The 12,235-nt window shown below is 32.3% G+C and overlaps 1 protein-coding gene across 1 annotated transcript; it reads left to right on the top strand.

Annotated features, from left to right (window-relative positions):
- The first annotated feature begins 214 nt into the window (after nucleotides 1-214).
- LOC117919381 (serine/threonine-protein kinase SRK2A-like) lies at nucleotides 215-5,762 on the top strand. Its single transcript, XM_034836563.1, has 9 exons — nucleotides 215-472; nucleotides 1,133-1,207; nucleotides 1,475-1,576; nucleotides 1,794-1,847; nucleotides 1,938-2,030; nucleotides 2,119-2,211; nucleotides 3,470-3,574; nucleotides 3,670-3,768; nucleotides 5,186-5,762. The coding sequence occupies exons 1-9, from the start codon at nucleotides 353-355 to the stop codon at nucleotides 5,510-5,512; spliced, it is 1,068 nt and encodes a 355-aa protein (XP_034692454.1). The 5' UTR covers nucleotides 215-352; the 3' UTR covers nucleotides 5,513-5,762.
- Nucleotides 5,763-12,235: the final 6,473 nt, after the last annotated feature.

Genomic DNA, 12,235 nt, shown 5'->3' on the forward strand with positions numbered 1-12,235 from the left:
AAAGTCACGTAGCCCAAACGAAAGCAAAACACATGCTTGCATGCAAAAAGTCAAGGCCTCTCCTCTCACAACGCCGTTTTTACAGATCCAAAACCAACAACATGGTTCATCCCAAAAAGAAAAAAGGAAAATAAAAAAAGATTTTTTTTTTAATAATAATTATTATTTTTCAATCTCCATTTCTCTCGTAGCTACTGTTCCCATGTGCTCTCTCCTCTTCGTCTTCGTCGTCTTCTTCTTCAATTCTCACTCTTCACTTTTTCACTCTTCTTCTTCTATATATATTTCTTCAGATTACAACTTCATTGCTGATACAGTGAAGGGATTTGAGAGGAAATAGATAGTGGGAACGATGGAGAAGTATGAAATGGTGAAGGATCTTGGATCTGGCAACTTTGGTGTTGCCAGGTTGATGAGGGTCAAGGAGACCAAAGAGCTTGTTGCCATGAAATTCATTGAGCGTGGCCACAAGGTATTCTTGGCTACCTAGAAAACCAAGCAAATTGGAAATCTAGTCTTTGTTTGTATGTTTGATCTGGGATGTTGTGGGAAACGAAATGGGTATTGGGCAATTTTTTTTTCTTTTCCCTCTCTTTTTGTTTTCTCCTTTGGTTCCCAGAAAATCAATCATGGAAATCTTTTTTTTTTTTTTCATTTGCTGTTTGATTGATATATATGGGAAGTTGTAGGAACAGAAATGGGTATTGGAAAAAAAAAGCAGTTTTTGTTTCTTTTCTGCATTTTCTCGGCAACCAAACAGGGACCGATTGAAAAATTCTTTTTTGGTTTATTTATTTGTTTCATTATTTGCTGGGAAGTTGCGGGGAAAGAATGGGTATCGAAAAAAAAAAAAAACAGGTAGTTTTATTTCTTTTTCGACATTTTCTCGAGAACCAAACGGGAAGTGAAATGGCACTTTCTTCGGTTCCGGTTGTTATTACTTCTTTTGGTTGCCTATGAATGAATAGAAATTAAGAGAACTTTTGGTATCTTTCGCTGTGGGCAATTCAGCCCCGAGCTCTAAAGAGATTTGGAGTTGTTGGTTTGATTTCCCGCGGAAACCAAACAGAGTTTAAATGATTGGTAATTGCCTCTAAAATCTTGAGTCCTAATTGCTGTTAATTAATTGCAGATAGATGAAAATGTGGCCAGAGAGATTATAAATCATAGATCGCTTCGGCACCCGAATATAATCAGGTTCAAGGAGGTAAGTACCGTTCCTGTCCGTTTGGATTGAATGAAAATTTTCCCTATGCGGAAATTTTCCACCCAACTTCAGTACAAAGTTCCATTCTGATCAATGGGAAATTCTATTTCTGGGAAATTTGGCCCAGGAAGAAGGATTCCACTAAGCTGACTTTCACTATAAAATGCCATTGAGTTTGTGGGGAAGCTCTTTTTCCTGGAAAATCTTTACAAGAGCTTTTCTGTGAAAGCAAACAAACTTGGAATGCTTCTGACTTCGAATTCGCAGGTGGTTCTGACTCCCACTCATTTGGGTATTGTGATGGAGTACGCTGCTGGTGGTGAGCTCTTCGAGCGAATCTGCAGTGCCGGTAGATTCAGTGAAGATGAGGTTCTTTTGATTTCTCTAACCCTGAATCATTCCCTCTATATGTATATCATTTCACAGTAGCTAATATGTTATTTTTCCTTTATGATCTGTTTGGTTACTGAGAAACTCTAGGAAAAGAAATGAAATTTTGGAATCTTATAAAGCAAAACATTCCAAGATTTCTCCTCTGCTTTTCCTACAATTTCTCAGTAAACAAACGGGGATTTTATTGTTTCAGGCTAGATATTTCTTCCAGCAGCTGATTTCAGGTGTCAGTTACTGCCATTCAATGGTAATATCAAGCCCAAAATCACAATCAGAGATTCTGTCTCTCCCTCTTTAGATTCACAAATTTGTTCCACTTTTTATTGTGCTTCTGCAGCAAATTTGTCATAGAGATTTGAAGCTGGAAAATACGCTTTTGGATGGAAGCCCTGCACCACGCTTGAAAATCTGTGATTTTGGTTACTCTAAGGTGCAGGAATTAAATGGCTTAATCAGTTATTCATTTTTTGGCTTGATGGTATACTGATGTTTTTTCTTTTTCATTTATTTGTTTGCAGTCATCTCTGCTGCACTCAAGGCCCAAATCAACGGTAGGAACGCCAGCATATATAGCACCTGAAGTTCTTTCTAGGCGAGAATATGATGGCAAGGTAATTCTCTAATTTCACTTCTTTGCTTGGATAAACCCTGAAAATCCAATCCACAATGGTACACATATCATAGTTACTACAACACTTATCAGCACAGTGAAACCGTTTAATATACTACAACAAAGTGAGGAGGGAAGGTGATAACCGGGACAAATAAGAATGCATTTTTATGATACATGAGAGCATCTCTTTTGGCGTTATTTGGATTTTGGTCATTTTCAAGAGTTAGGCACACCTTCTTTTTTGGTTGAGGAGATGGTGCATATTGCACCTGTCGTCTCAAATGGATTTCTTTATGGCCCCAGGAGGAGAGGATTAGCTTGAATGCATAGTGTGTTGCTCCTCTATTTTTTTATTTTTCCTTTTAACTCTTCTCACATGCAGATTGGCAGGCACATGTTAGCATACCATTTAGTTAATCTGAAATATTTTGGGGATTACATCGTTTTTGAACCATGTAAATTGATGACCAATAGGACATTTGTTGGGACCACTTATTCTTTATTGGTTGTTGATGAGCTGAGCTTTGTCTCCTTGGCTTTGGATTTTTTCAAGTGAACTAACTTTGTACTTGGGATGACCCAGCCTAAAATCATATGCAATATAATTCCAAAAATTTGTTTGGCACTTGGATTCTTGACCAGCCTTGAAGGATTGAACAGTCTGTCTTAGAAGTTATCTTTGGATAAGCAAAATCATATTTTTCAGAAAATCATAGTTATCTTGATCATCTTCATAGTGGATCATATTTAATCATTTCCAAACTGAACCAGAAATTTAAATACATGAAGCATCCGTAGTATGTGTTCTTATCTTTTGGAGACCAAAGAAAGCAGGCTTTGCTCTTTTTCTTTTAGAATTCCACCATCAATGGGGATTTTAAATTGATCTTTACTCCATGCATATTTTGGATTTCAGTTACTGTAAAAGTTGGCTTCCTAGGTACATTTAGCTTATTACAGCTTAATTATATATTTTGCATTTATTCAATCGACCTGATTCTGTCCAATAAGTTCCCAGAACTATTGTATATCTAGTACTCAATTTCCAACAAATATCTCTTCGTCATTCTGGGCGCAGTGGACATTGCCCCATCCTGCATCATCCATGTTTATGTATTGTGTCATTTTTATGTTTCTTAGCACATATAAGATCAAACCATTGAAGACTTAAATGATTGTAATTGAAGCTAAAATGAACTGTGTTGTCTAAATTATATTCTAACAATTTATTAACCATAAAAAGCTTTTCGGTATAGTTGGCAGATGTATGGTCTTGTGGAGTGACTCTCTATGTTATGCTGGTGGGAGCATACCCTTTTGAAGACCCGGATGACCCCAAAAACTTTAGAAAAACGATTGGGGTAATTGTCCTTTATCTCGTCTTTGTTTCCAAAATAATCCATAAACTCTTTATTTTCATAATCATTTATTTGCTTTTATGATCATTCTTCTGCAGCGAATCATGGCTGTTCAATACAAAATTCCAGAATATGTTCACATATCTCAAGATTGCAAACAGCTTCTTTCCCGCATCTTTGTTGCAAATTCCTCCAGGGTATGCATCATTCTTGAGTTATTATTATTATTATTATTTAGATTGCTGCAATCTGTCCAAATCAATTGCTGTAATCTGGCCAAATTATGATAAGTTGCTCCAATTTTTTGGGTCTCTTTTCCAAATTTTAGATTTCCCTTCTTTTTCACTCTTCATATCTTCCTTCGTGGAGAGAGCTAACAATTCTAGTTATATATTATGTAGAAACCTTAATGATTGTGATATTGGCAATTTAAATCATATGATCTGAGTTGGGTTTCTCAAAATGACGTTGATATAACTGGTGGTAATTGCATAAACCATCTCTTGAAGTCCTTCATGAGGAATATAAATTAAAAAAATAAATAAATGAGAGAAGCAATGTTCATGTCTACTTGGTATGCTGTCCAAAAATGAGTTGCAGCAAATGAAAAAGAATGGCAGAAACTATAAAATTCAAACCTGAGTGGATATTCCCTTGACGGTGAAAAGAACATAACTGTGTCTCAAGATAGAACTATCTGCTTACAGTTTGAAATTTGCCCGTGTCTGGCCTCTTAATCCTATCACATTTTGTTACTTAAGCAATTCATTTCAAGCTATTGCATTCACTGGTAGAGCTAGGACATTGCCAATAAATTTTCACTTTCCCGGTCATCAGAAAGCACTTTTAATTCTGGATTTCCATTAAAATTTTATCCAAATAAGGCTGTCTAAATTACTCCTCTCCTTTGGTTCTACAAGCTTGGATAAGTCTTCTCTTTCCATCTTCCCTTTCTATTCTCTCCACTTTTGTTTTATGTTTAGAATGTTAGGATGAAAGATATTCTCAACAATGCATTGTACTATAAACTGAGATTTCGCATACACTCAAGTTAATGAGAATACAAAGCAGAGAGAAGCCAAACAACTTTCTACTAGGGGTCTGTTTAGAATAATGTTTGATTTTTGGATTTAGTAGTAGAAGAATAGTAGTATGATGTCTAGAAACTGTATTTTAAAAATACTTTTATTAAAAATACGGATAATTTTGACATTTAAAAAAAAAATTAATCAAATAAAAATCTACTTCCTATATCGCATTTGAGGAAAAACATAGGTATTCCTACTTTGTCAAAATGCAGATAGACATTGGGATTCAAATGCTGCTACTGAGAAGCTCTCCAAAATAAGATTTTTGAACTCTCATTCTTCACTGTGTGCTATTCTACCAAACTCCTTGAGTGAACACTATTTCTGTACCTACATATTTTACTATTTTGCTTATCTGAGACTCTTGTTAGTATGACTTTAACTCCTGCATATATTAAAATGGGAGTTCATTGAATTTTGAGATTGTGATATGTATTACTTGTTTCAAACTTTTGGATACATCGGTTTAGGCTCCATTGAGGTAAAGGAGATTTTCATTTACTATGTTCACTTGGCATTGTTGCAGAGAATTACAATTAAAGAAATCAAGAACCACCCCTGGTTCTTAAAAAACTTGCCAAGGGAGCTAACAGAGTCTACTCAAGCCAACTATCACCAAAGAGACAACCTGAGCTTCTCTCTTCAAAGTGTTGAGGAGATAATGAAAATTGTGGGGGAGGCGAGAATTCGCTGTCCATCATCTAGGTCCATTGGGGGCTTTGGGTGGGGAGCAGAAGAAGGTAAAGGTGGTGAGGACGATCTAGACGTAGAGGAGGAAGAAATAGAAGAAGAAGACGAGTACGACAAGAGGGTTAGGGAAGTCCATGCAAGCGGAGAATTTCACGTTAGTTAAGCAGTGTATTCCACCTCTAATAAGGTATTAGATGAACAAAATTTTCATTTTTGTGATGTTAGAATCATCATATTTGTGTGTACAAATGGTAATTATGTACTCCTTGAAACTCATCAGATTATAGCGAATTCTAATATCTGAACTAAAATACCGTTGTATGTTCTTCTAACTTATTCAGCTGGTGGACATGTAATCTATTTATTCCTCTTTGGATCAAATGTATGAGAAGATGGTTGTCTTGTTACTGGCACTCTAGCTTCTTGACAGTTATTCCATATTTAACTTAGAAAATGAGTCAACAATGTTTATCAAGCTTATATATGACTTGTTTGAATGGTGGGTATGTGATCTATCTTTCCTCACACCCTGGTTCAGTCACATGAGTAGATGGTTGTCTTATTACTTGCCTTACTTGCCTTACTTGCACCTCTTGATGCTAATTTGATAATAAATACTTGTTTGGGTGGTGGTGGGCATGTAACGTATCTTCTCTCACTCTCTGTTTTAGTTCATGAGATGATGGTTTGTCTAGTATGAATGTATGAAAGTTAGTCCATGATTAAATTATTGGAAACTGATCCAACAATGTAAATCAAGTCAATATATAGTTGTTTAGGAGAAACAGGAAGAAGAGGTTCGAAATCAAAACCTTATAAACAAAGCTCTCATGCATATTAAATTATCAACCTTCAATTATTCTCAACACTTAAACCTTTTGATGATGAGATATTCCATAAGCCTATGTTTTGATACAAGGGAACAAGGAATACGGATGATTATTTTGCTTTTATTCCTATTTCTCTTTCAATATGAATAAATTTGATGATTCTAATTCTTGTGTTGGGGTGCACTAGGCATGTAAGATTAGAATGATTATTTATTTTTGTTTCAATATTAGGTAATAATGAGAATAAGAATGAAAAAAGAAATAAATTAACAATAATATATGCATAGTTTAAAATAATTTTTTATTTCATTTTAAAAAAATCTAAAACTAAATAGTTTAAAACAATTTTTATTTTTATTTAAAAGAAAGAAGTCTTTGAGAAATTTTTTTTTCTAAATAATAAAAGTTTTTTTTTACTATGTAACTTAAAAATTTATATGTTTATAACAATACTAAATTGTTCTTCTCGAGAAACAATTTTTAAAACTAAAGTGAAATAGAGAACTGGTTTTAGAGAATAAGTAAAGGTTATTTCATCAATTTAATATATATATAAACATGATGGCTTTCTTCTTTCATCTCCTCTCCATCGTAATACCAATATAAAAAATCTTCAAATATTTTCTTTGAATTATTTATATTTTTATGATTTTTTAATTTTTATAAATTTATTTATTAAACAAATAACTTCCAAATCAAGTAACACTTGATACAAAAAATTTCTTAATTTTTTAAAAAAAATTGAAACTTAAAAACCTAAGTAATTAGTATTAGAAAGTAGTGGAGCTCAAAATGGGTCAAATTAACACTAGAAAATCATAAACTTAAATTCATTTTGAATGACTTCGCTAGTTTTTTCTTTACATATAATCATAATTTTGTGAATTTGTTTTACTAAGTAAATAAACTCTAAATTAAAAAAAAAAACTTAATATGTTGGAATTAATGAGTTTAGTAATTTTTAAAAATAATTTAAAACTCAAATAGCAACCCCATAAATACCATAAATTTATAAACAAAAATTGGTTTAAAATAACTTTTTTTATTTTTATTTTTATCTTTATAGAAACATATTTTTCTATTTTTTTTTTCACTAGAGAAATGAATTTCAAATCCAATAAGTTTAATAATTTCTAAAAATAATTTATAACTTAAAATATATATATATATATATATATATATATAATAACTATAAAAAATAGTAAGTTAAAACTAATACATTATGAGTAATGATTTACTATTTCTCCAATACATATCTATATTTTTTAAAATTTTGATAAGTAAATGGTTTTTAAATTAAATGAGAGATAATTAATACTTTAATTTTTTTTTAATGAATCTTATAATTTTTAAGAATAATTTAGAATTCAAAAAATTGATTAATTAATTTTAAATTAAATAATTTTTTTTAGAATATTCTATTCATAATTGAATAGTAAATGTATAATGTAATGAAAACTTACTAATTTATAACTTAAAAATTAAACTTTATTTATTTTTAAAATAATTTAAAATAAAAATAGTATTAGCAATTATTAATTTTAAATTATTATTATTATTTATTTCTTTGACAGAATAAATCAACTATGCTTTTACGAGAATGTTAATATCCATATATTTATAATATTTATAAAAAATATAATTTATGATTTTTTTGATAATACTACTATTTATATTTAATCATAAACTATTTATTCTTAAATTTGTTTATAATTAAAAAAAATATTTTTAATTTTAAAAAGACTTGAATTAAATTTATTGTATATTATATAAATTAGAACGTATTGATTTAACCCCATAAGTTGGACCACCACCCAATTCAATTTATAATTTTTTTATAGAAAAATTATTTTTTAAAATAACTTATTCAAACAAGTTTTTGGTTTTTTATTTTCTAAAAAGTTTTTTTAAAAACAACTTGCACCAAAGGATTCATAATATCTCTATGAATTGAAATCCTACTTATAAAAAAAAAATTATTTCTATTTGAATCATTTTTTTATTCTATTCCCGTTATTTTAGTTATCCAAACATAAAAATAGATGAGAAAAAGAATGATATGTCCACTCTCACTCTTCATTCCCCGTGTATCAAATCCGGCCTAAATACGGGGAAATAGGAATAGGAGAGGTATGGAAATGAAGATGACTCATAATTGCATATATATATATATAAAAGAAAGAAATTAAAATTCTTACTAGAGTGAGACTTGGTTTTTATGAAAATGGGTTTTTGATTCATTTTCTCATTCTAATTGTAATCAAAACACTTCTTTGTGCCCATGTGTTATGGGTGACAAGGGAGTGGGATATGGGGGATTCTGAATACCATTTGAAGGAGTATGGAAGCAACGTGGCTGTGTAGTGGGCACTGCAGTTGCTGATGACCTTTCCCAATCCTTTGCCCTTAGCCTTCTATGGAAGGAGGCCGGATACCCATTAACCACTATGACCTTTTTCAGATGGTTGTTTGAATTCTTTGCAATTACTGATCACTTGGCTTCATCACTGCAGATAGGTAGTGAACTGGTAGTACCCCTACTTCCAATGAATTGCTTCTTAACCATTTATTTGATCGGTTCATTGATGTAGCCGTAAACTTTCAGTGAAATATTTCCTTAAAAAACCCAATATTAAAAAGTAAGGTTTTATTCAATATGAGAAAGTTTTTAAATTTTGAAAATAGCTTCAATTTGTAACGGAATAACTAGAAAGGTCTTTTAGGTAAAGCTACATTGAATTGCCATGGCGACTAGTTTAATTGGATAGAGATACACTAGAGTCATCTAATTAAGAAGATCTCACTCCTTCCCCTTCTTTCTTCTTTATATTTTGAATTGATCGAGAAACACTCTTCTTCGGATGTGATCAACCTAGGCGTCATGTTCCTGCTATGGATCAAAGAGACAAAAGGATGAAAAAGGGATAGGGTTGTTTAGGCCAGCCCCTCTTTGGCCTTTTGGTGGACTGGTTATGGGAATGTGATGAAGAGGATGTCGGTTATGTAATGCTGTTATGATATGGTTATGGTGTTGTTTTGATGAATCAATCATTATGTAGTTATTGGGGAGGTTGCGTCCATTATGTAGTTAATGCTGGGATTGTTCTTCAAGCAAGAGATGTATCTTACAAGTAGTGATTGACTCTTGTGTAAGGACGTCCCATTTTGTGATGTGATGATGATAATAGTCTAGCCATATTCATTGTGCTGCACATTGGTCGACCTTAATTGTAATGTGGCGGATGGTGTGTGGTTGTAGTGTGTTGCTCTTATTGGCTTGACATGTGGTAGGGATCTATGCATCCCTATATCTTCCTCCCATTTTCTAGGTTATTTTGATGAAATGAGTAGGAAAACCAAAGTGGTAGTAGTGCGTTTTTTAAGGCGAGGAGTTTTTTCGCCTCTTAAAGGCGTGAAACCATAGTTTTAAAAGGCTCAAGGCGCACCAAACTGCAAAGTAGTCCTGGAGCCTGAGGCGTAAGGCGCAAGTTTTAGTGAAATGAGGTGCACCCTAATTTACACATATATTTTTATATAATATAATCAAATTTAACAATCATTTATTTGTTCTAAACACATAAATCATTAAATATTATCCAAAACTTCAATTTAATCAACAAAAAACATAAAAATAAAAAACTCCAAGCATTAAAACAAATCCAAATCCATGTTGCTAATAGTCTAATACATATCCAAATCCAAAGTTTCCAAACCAAAACATGAAATTTGTCCACAATTCAAAAACATCATTAAAAAACACTTAAATAACAAATTTGTCCACAACAAGCAATCATCACTTGTCCTCTAAATCAACAAAATCATCATTATCATCATTTCCATCATCACATTTGTAGCCTTCCCCATCTTCTTCATTTGCTGAATCAACCATGTCTCCATCTTCATCTTCATCTTCATCTATTAGTGAATGAGAAGGCAAAGTTCTAAAACTTTAAACTATCCCCCTCATTGGTGGTATTATGCTTGAGCTTGCTCTAGCTCTAGTTCTAGTATCAAATTTGGCCTCCTCAGGTCCAATAGCTCTAGCAACATCACCTCATGTCAAATTATCATCATCAAATACAAAATCATCTTGTGCACCTCCATGAGAATCCTCATATTTCATTCTTCCTATCAACCATTCATTGCTATCATCTATATCTTTCAAATAAATTGGGTCAATGGTGTTACGTTCATTGTATCTTCTCTTCAAAGCTCGATTATACTTAATGTATACCAAATCATTCAAGCGTTGATGATCTAACCTATTTCTCCTCTTGCTATGAATCTGCAAAAATTCATAAGCTCATAAATATATTTTAAAGTTTTAACTTTTAAGTTACATTCCAGAATCTATTAGACTATTACTTGTAATTATTTTGGTCACTTACATTTTCAAAGATGCTCCAATTTCGTTCACAACCTGATGCACTGCATGTTAAGTTGAGGACTTTCATTGCAAACCTTTGCAAATTTGGAGCTGAAGCTCCATATACAGCCCACCATTCAGTGTAGTATAGATATTAACAATTTAGTGAAACAATACACTTATTTTAGCAAAAATACAATCTAATCATTTAAATAAACAAAACTAAATAACTAACCTGGTGCTCTAGTCTTCCTTGTCCTAATAGTTAACTCATTCCCAAATAGTCCTTGGGCATTTGTGTACAAACTCACTTCGGCCACAACTTTTTCTTGCTTAGCAGGGTCTCTTGTTAGCCTTAAGATGCATTTATACAAATCACTCATAATATCTACATCATGCTCTATTTATGGTTTATCATAAAAGAATTCCGGGTTCAAAAAGTACCCTACTACATGCAAAGGCCGATGAAGTTGAATTTCCCACCTCTTATTAATGATGTTGAAGATTTTTTTGTACTTCTTTTCATTTCCATTAAAACTTCTCACAATTGTATCCTTAGCTCTATTCATGACCTCATAGATGTATCCCATAGGATTTTTTTTTTCACCATCAACCAAACGAAGCACACGAACTAGGGGACCTGAAACCTTTAAGAAAAACACAATAGTGTTCCAAAATAAAGGCATTAGAACTATGTTAGCTATAGTTTTCCCCTTATGCTTTTTTGCCCATTTACCATCTGACCAATCTGAGCTTGTAAACATCATCCTCAAGTTGTTTTTTTGTTCATGCAATCGTGATAATGTGATGAAAGCAGTTGCGAACCGAGTCTTAGCAGGCCTAAGCAATTCCCTTTGTCCAGTAAACCGCCTCATCATGTTGAATAACCCTAAGCGATTATAAATATACCCATTTAGTGATATAGCCCTCTCCAATGTCTTCTTGATGTTTGGTAGCTTTCTAATATCTTCCAACATCAAGTCAAGACAATGTGCAACACATGGTGTCCAATACAAATGCGGGCGCTTTAATTTTAACAACCTCCCTATATGACATTGTAGATAATAAATTTATATAAGTTATCAAGATAAATAATTCAAATTTTAAAAGTAAATAAAAATTCAAGAAATAGTATTTATTACTTGTCATTACATAACTTGAGTGATTATTTGTTATAACTTTAGTAATAGTTTGAACCTACATGTGAGATCCTAAAATAATTATATATTCCTCATGAATTGAGTCACTGTTGATGAAAATCAATAGCAACAAGTATTTTCAACAAAGGCACCTGATATCTCATGGACTTTGAAACAATGTGTTCTCTTAGGTGATCTTAAGAATACATAATTATGAAATCTATGGTCACAATAATTCTTTAAGTGGAATTTGACATATGCTCTTATGAGTTAGGACATGTTAGTTGATCACAAAATATGAGAATAACTCAAGGATGGTGGAGGTAATCTTGAGAGGTTAATAACTTTTACCTTATTAGATTACAAATATTAGTTCATAAGGAGACTATATACAGTGGATAACATGTCTCAAACCCAAGTATTTTGTATCTCATTGTAATATATATACATATAATAGATGTTGAGTCAACTTTATAATTAGATTTTGAGAGAGTCAGTATTATCCTATGGGTCCTAATAGTCCCTACTCGAGCTCATATACCTTGATGGCA

This window comes from Vitis riparia, chromosome 7, assembly GCF_004353265.1.
Source record: "Vitis riparia cultivar Riparia Gloire de Montpellier isolate 1030 chromosome 7, EGFV_Vit.rip_1.0, whole genome shotgun sequence".
NCBI classification, from domain to species: domain Eukaryota; kingdom Viridiplantae; phylum Streptophyta; class Magnoliopsida; order Vitales; family Vitaceae; genus Vitis; species Vitis riparia.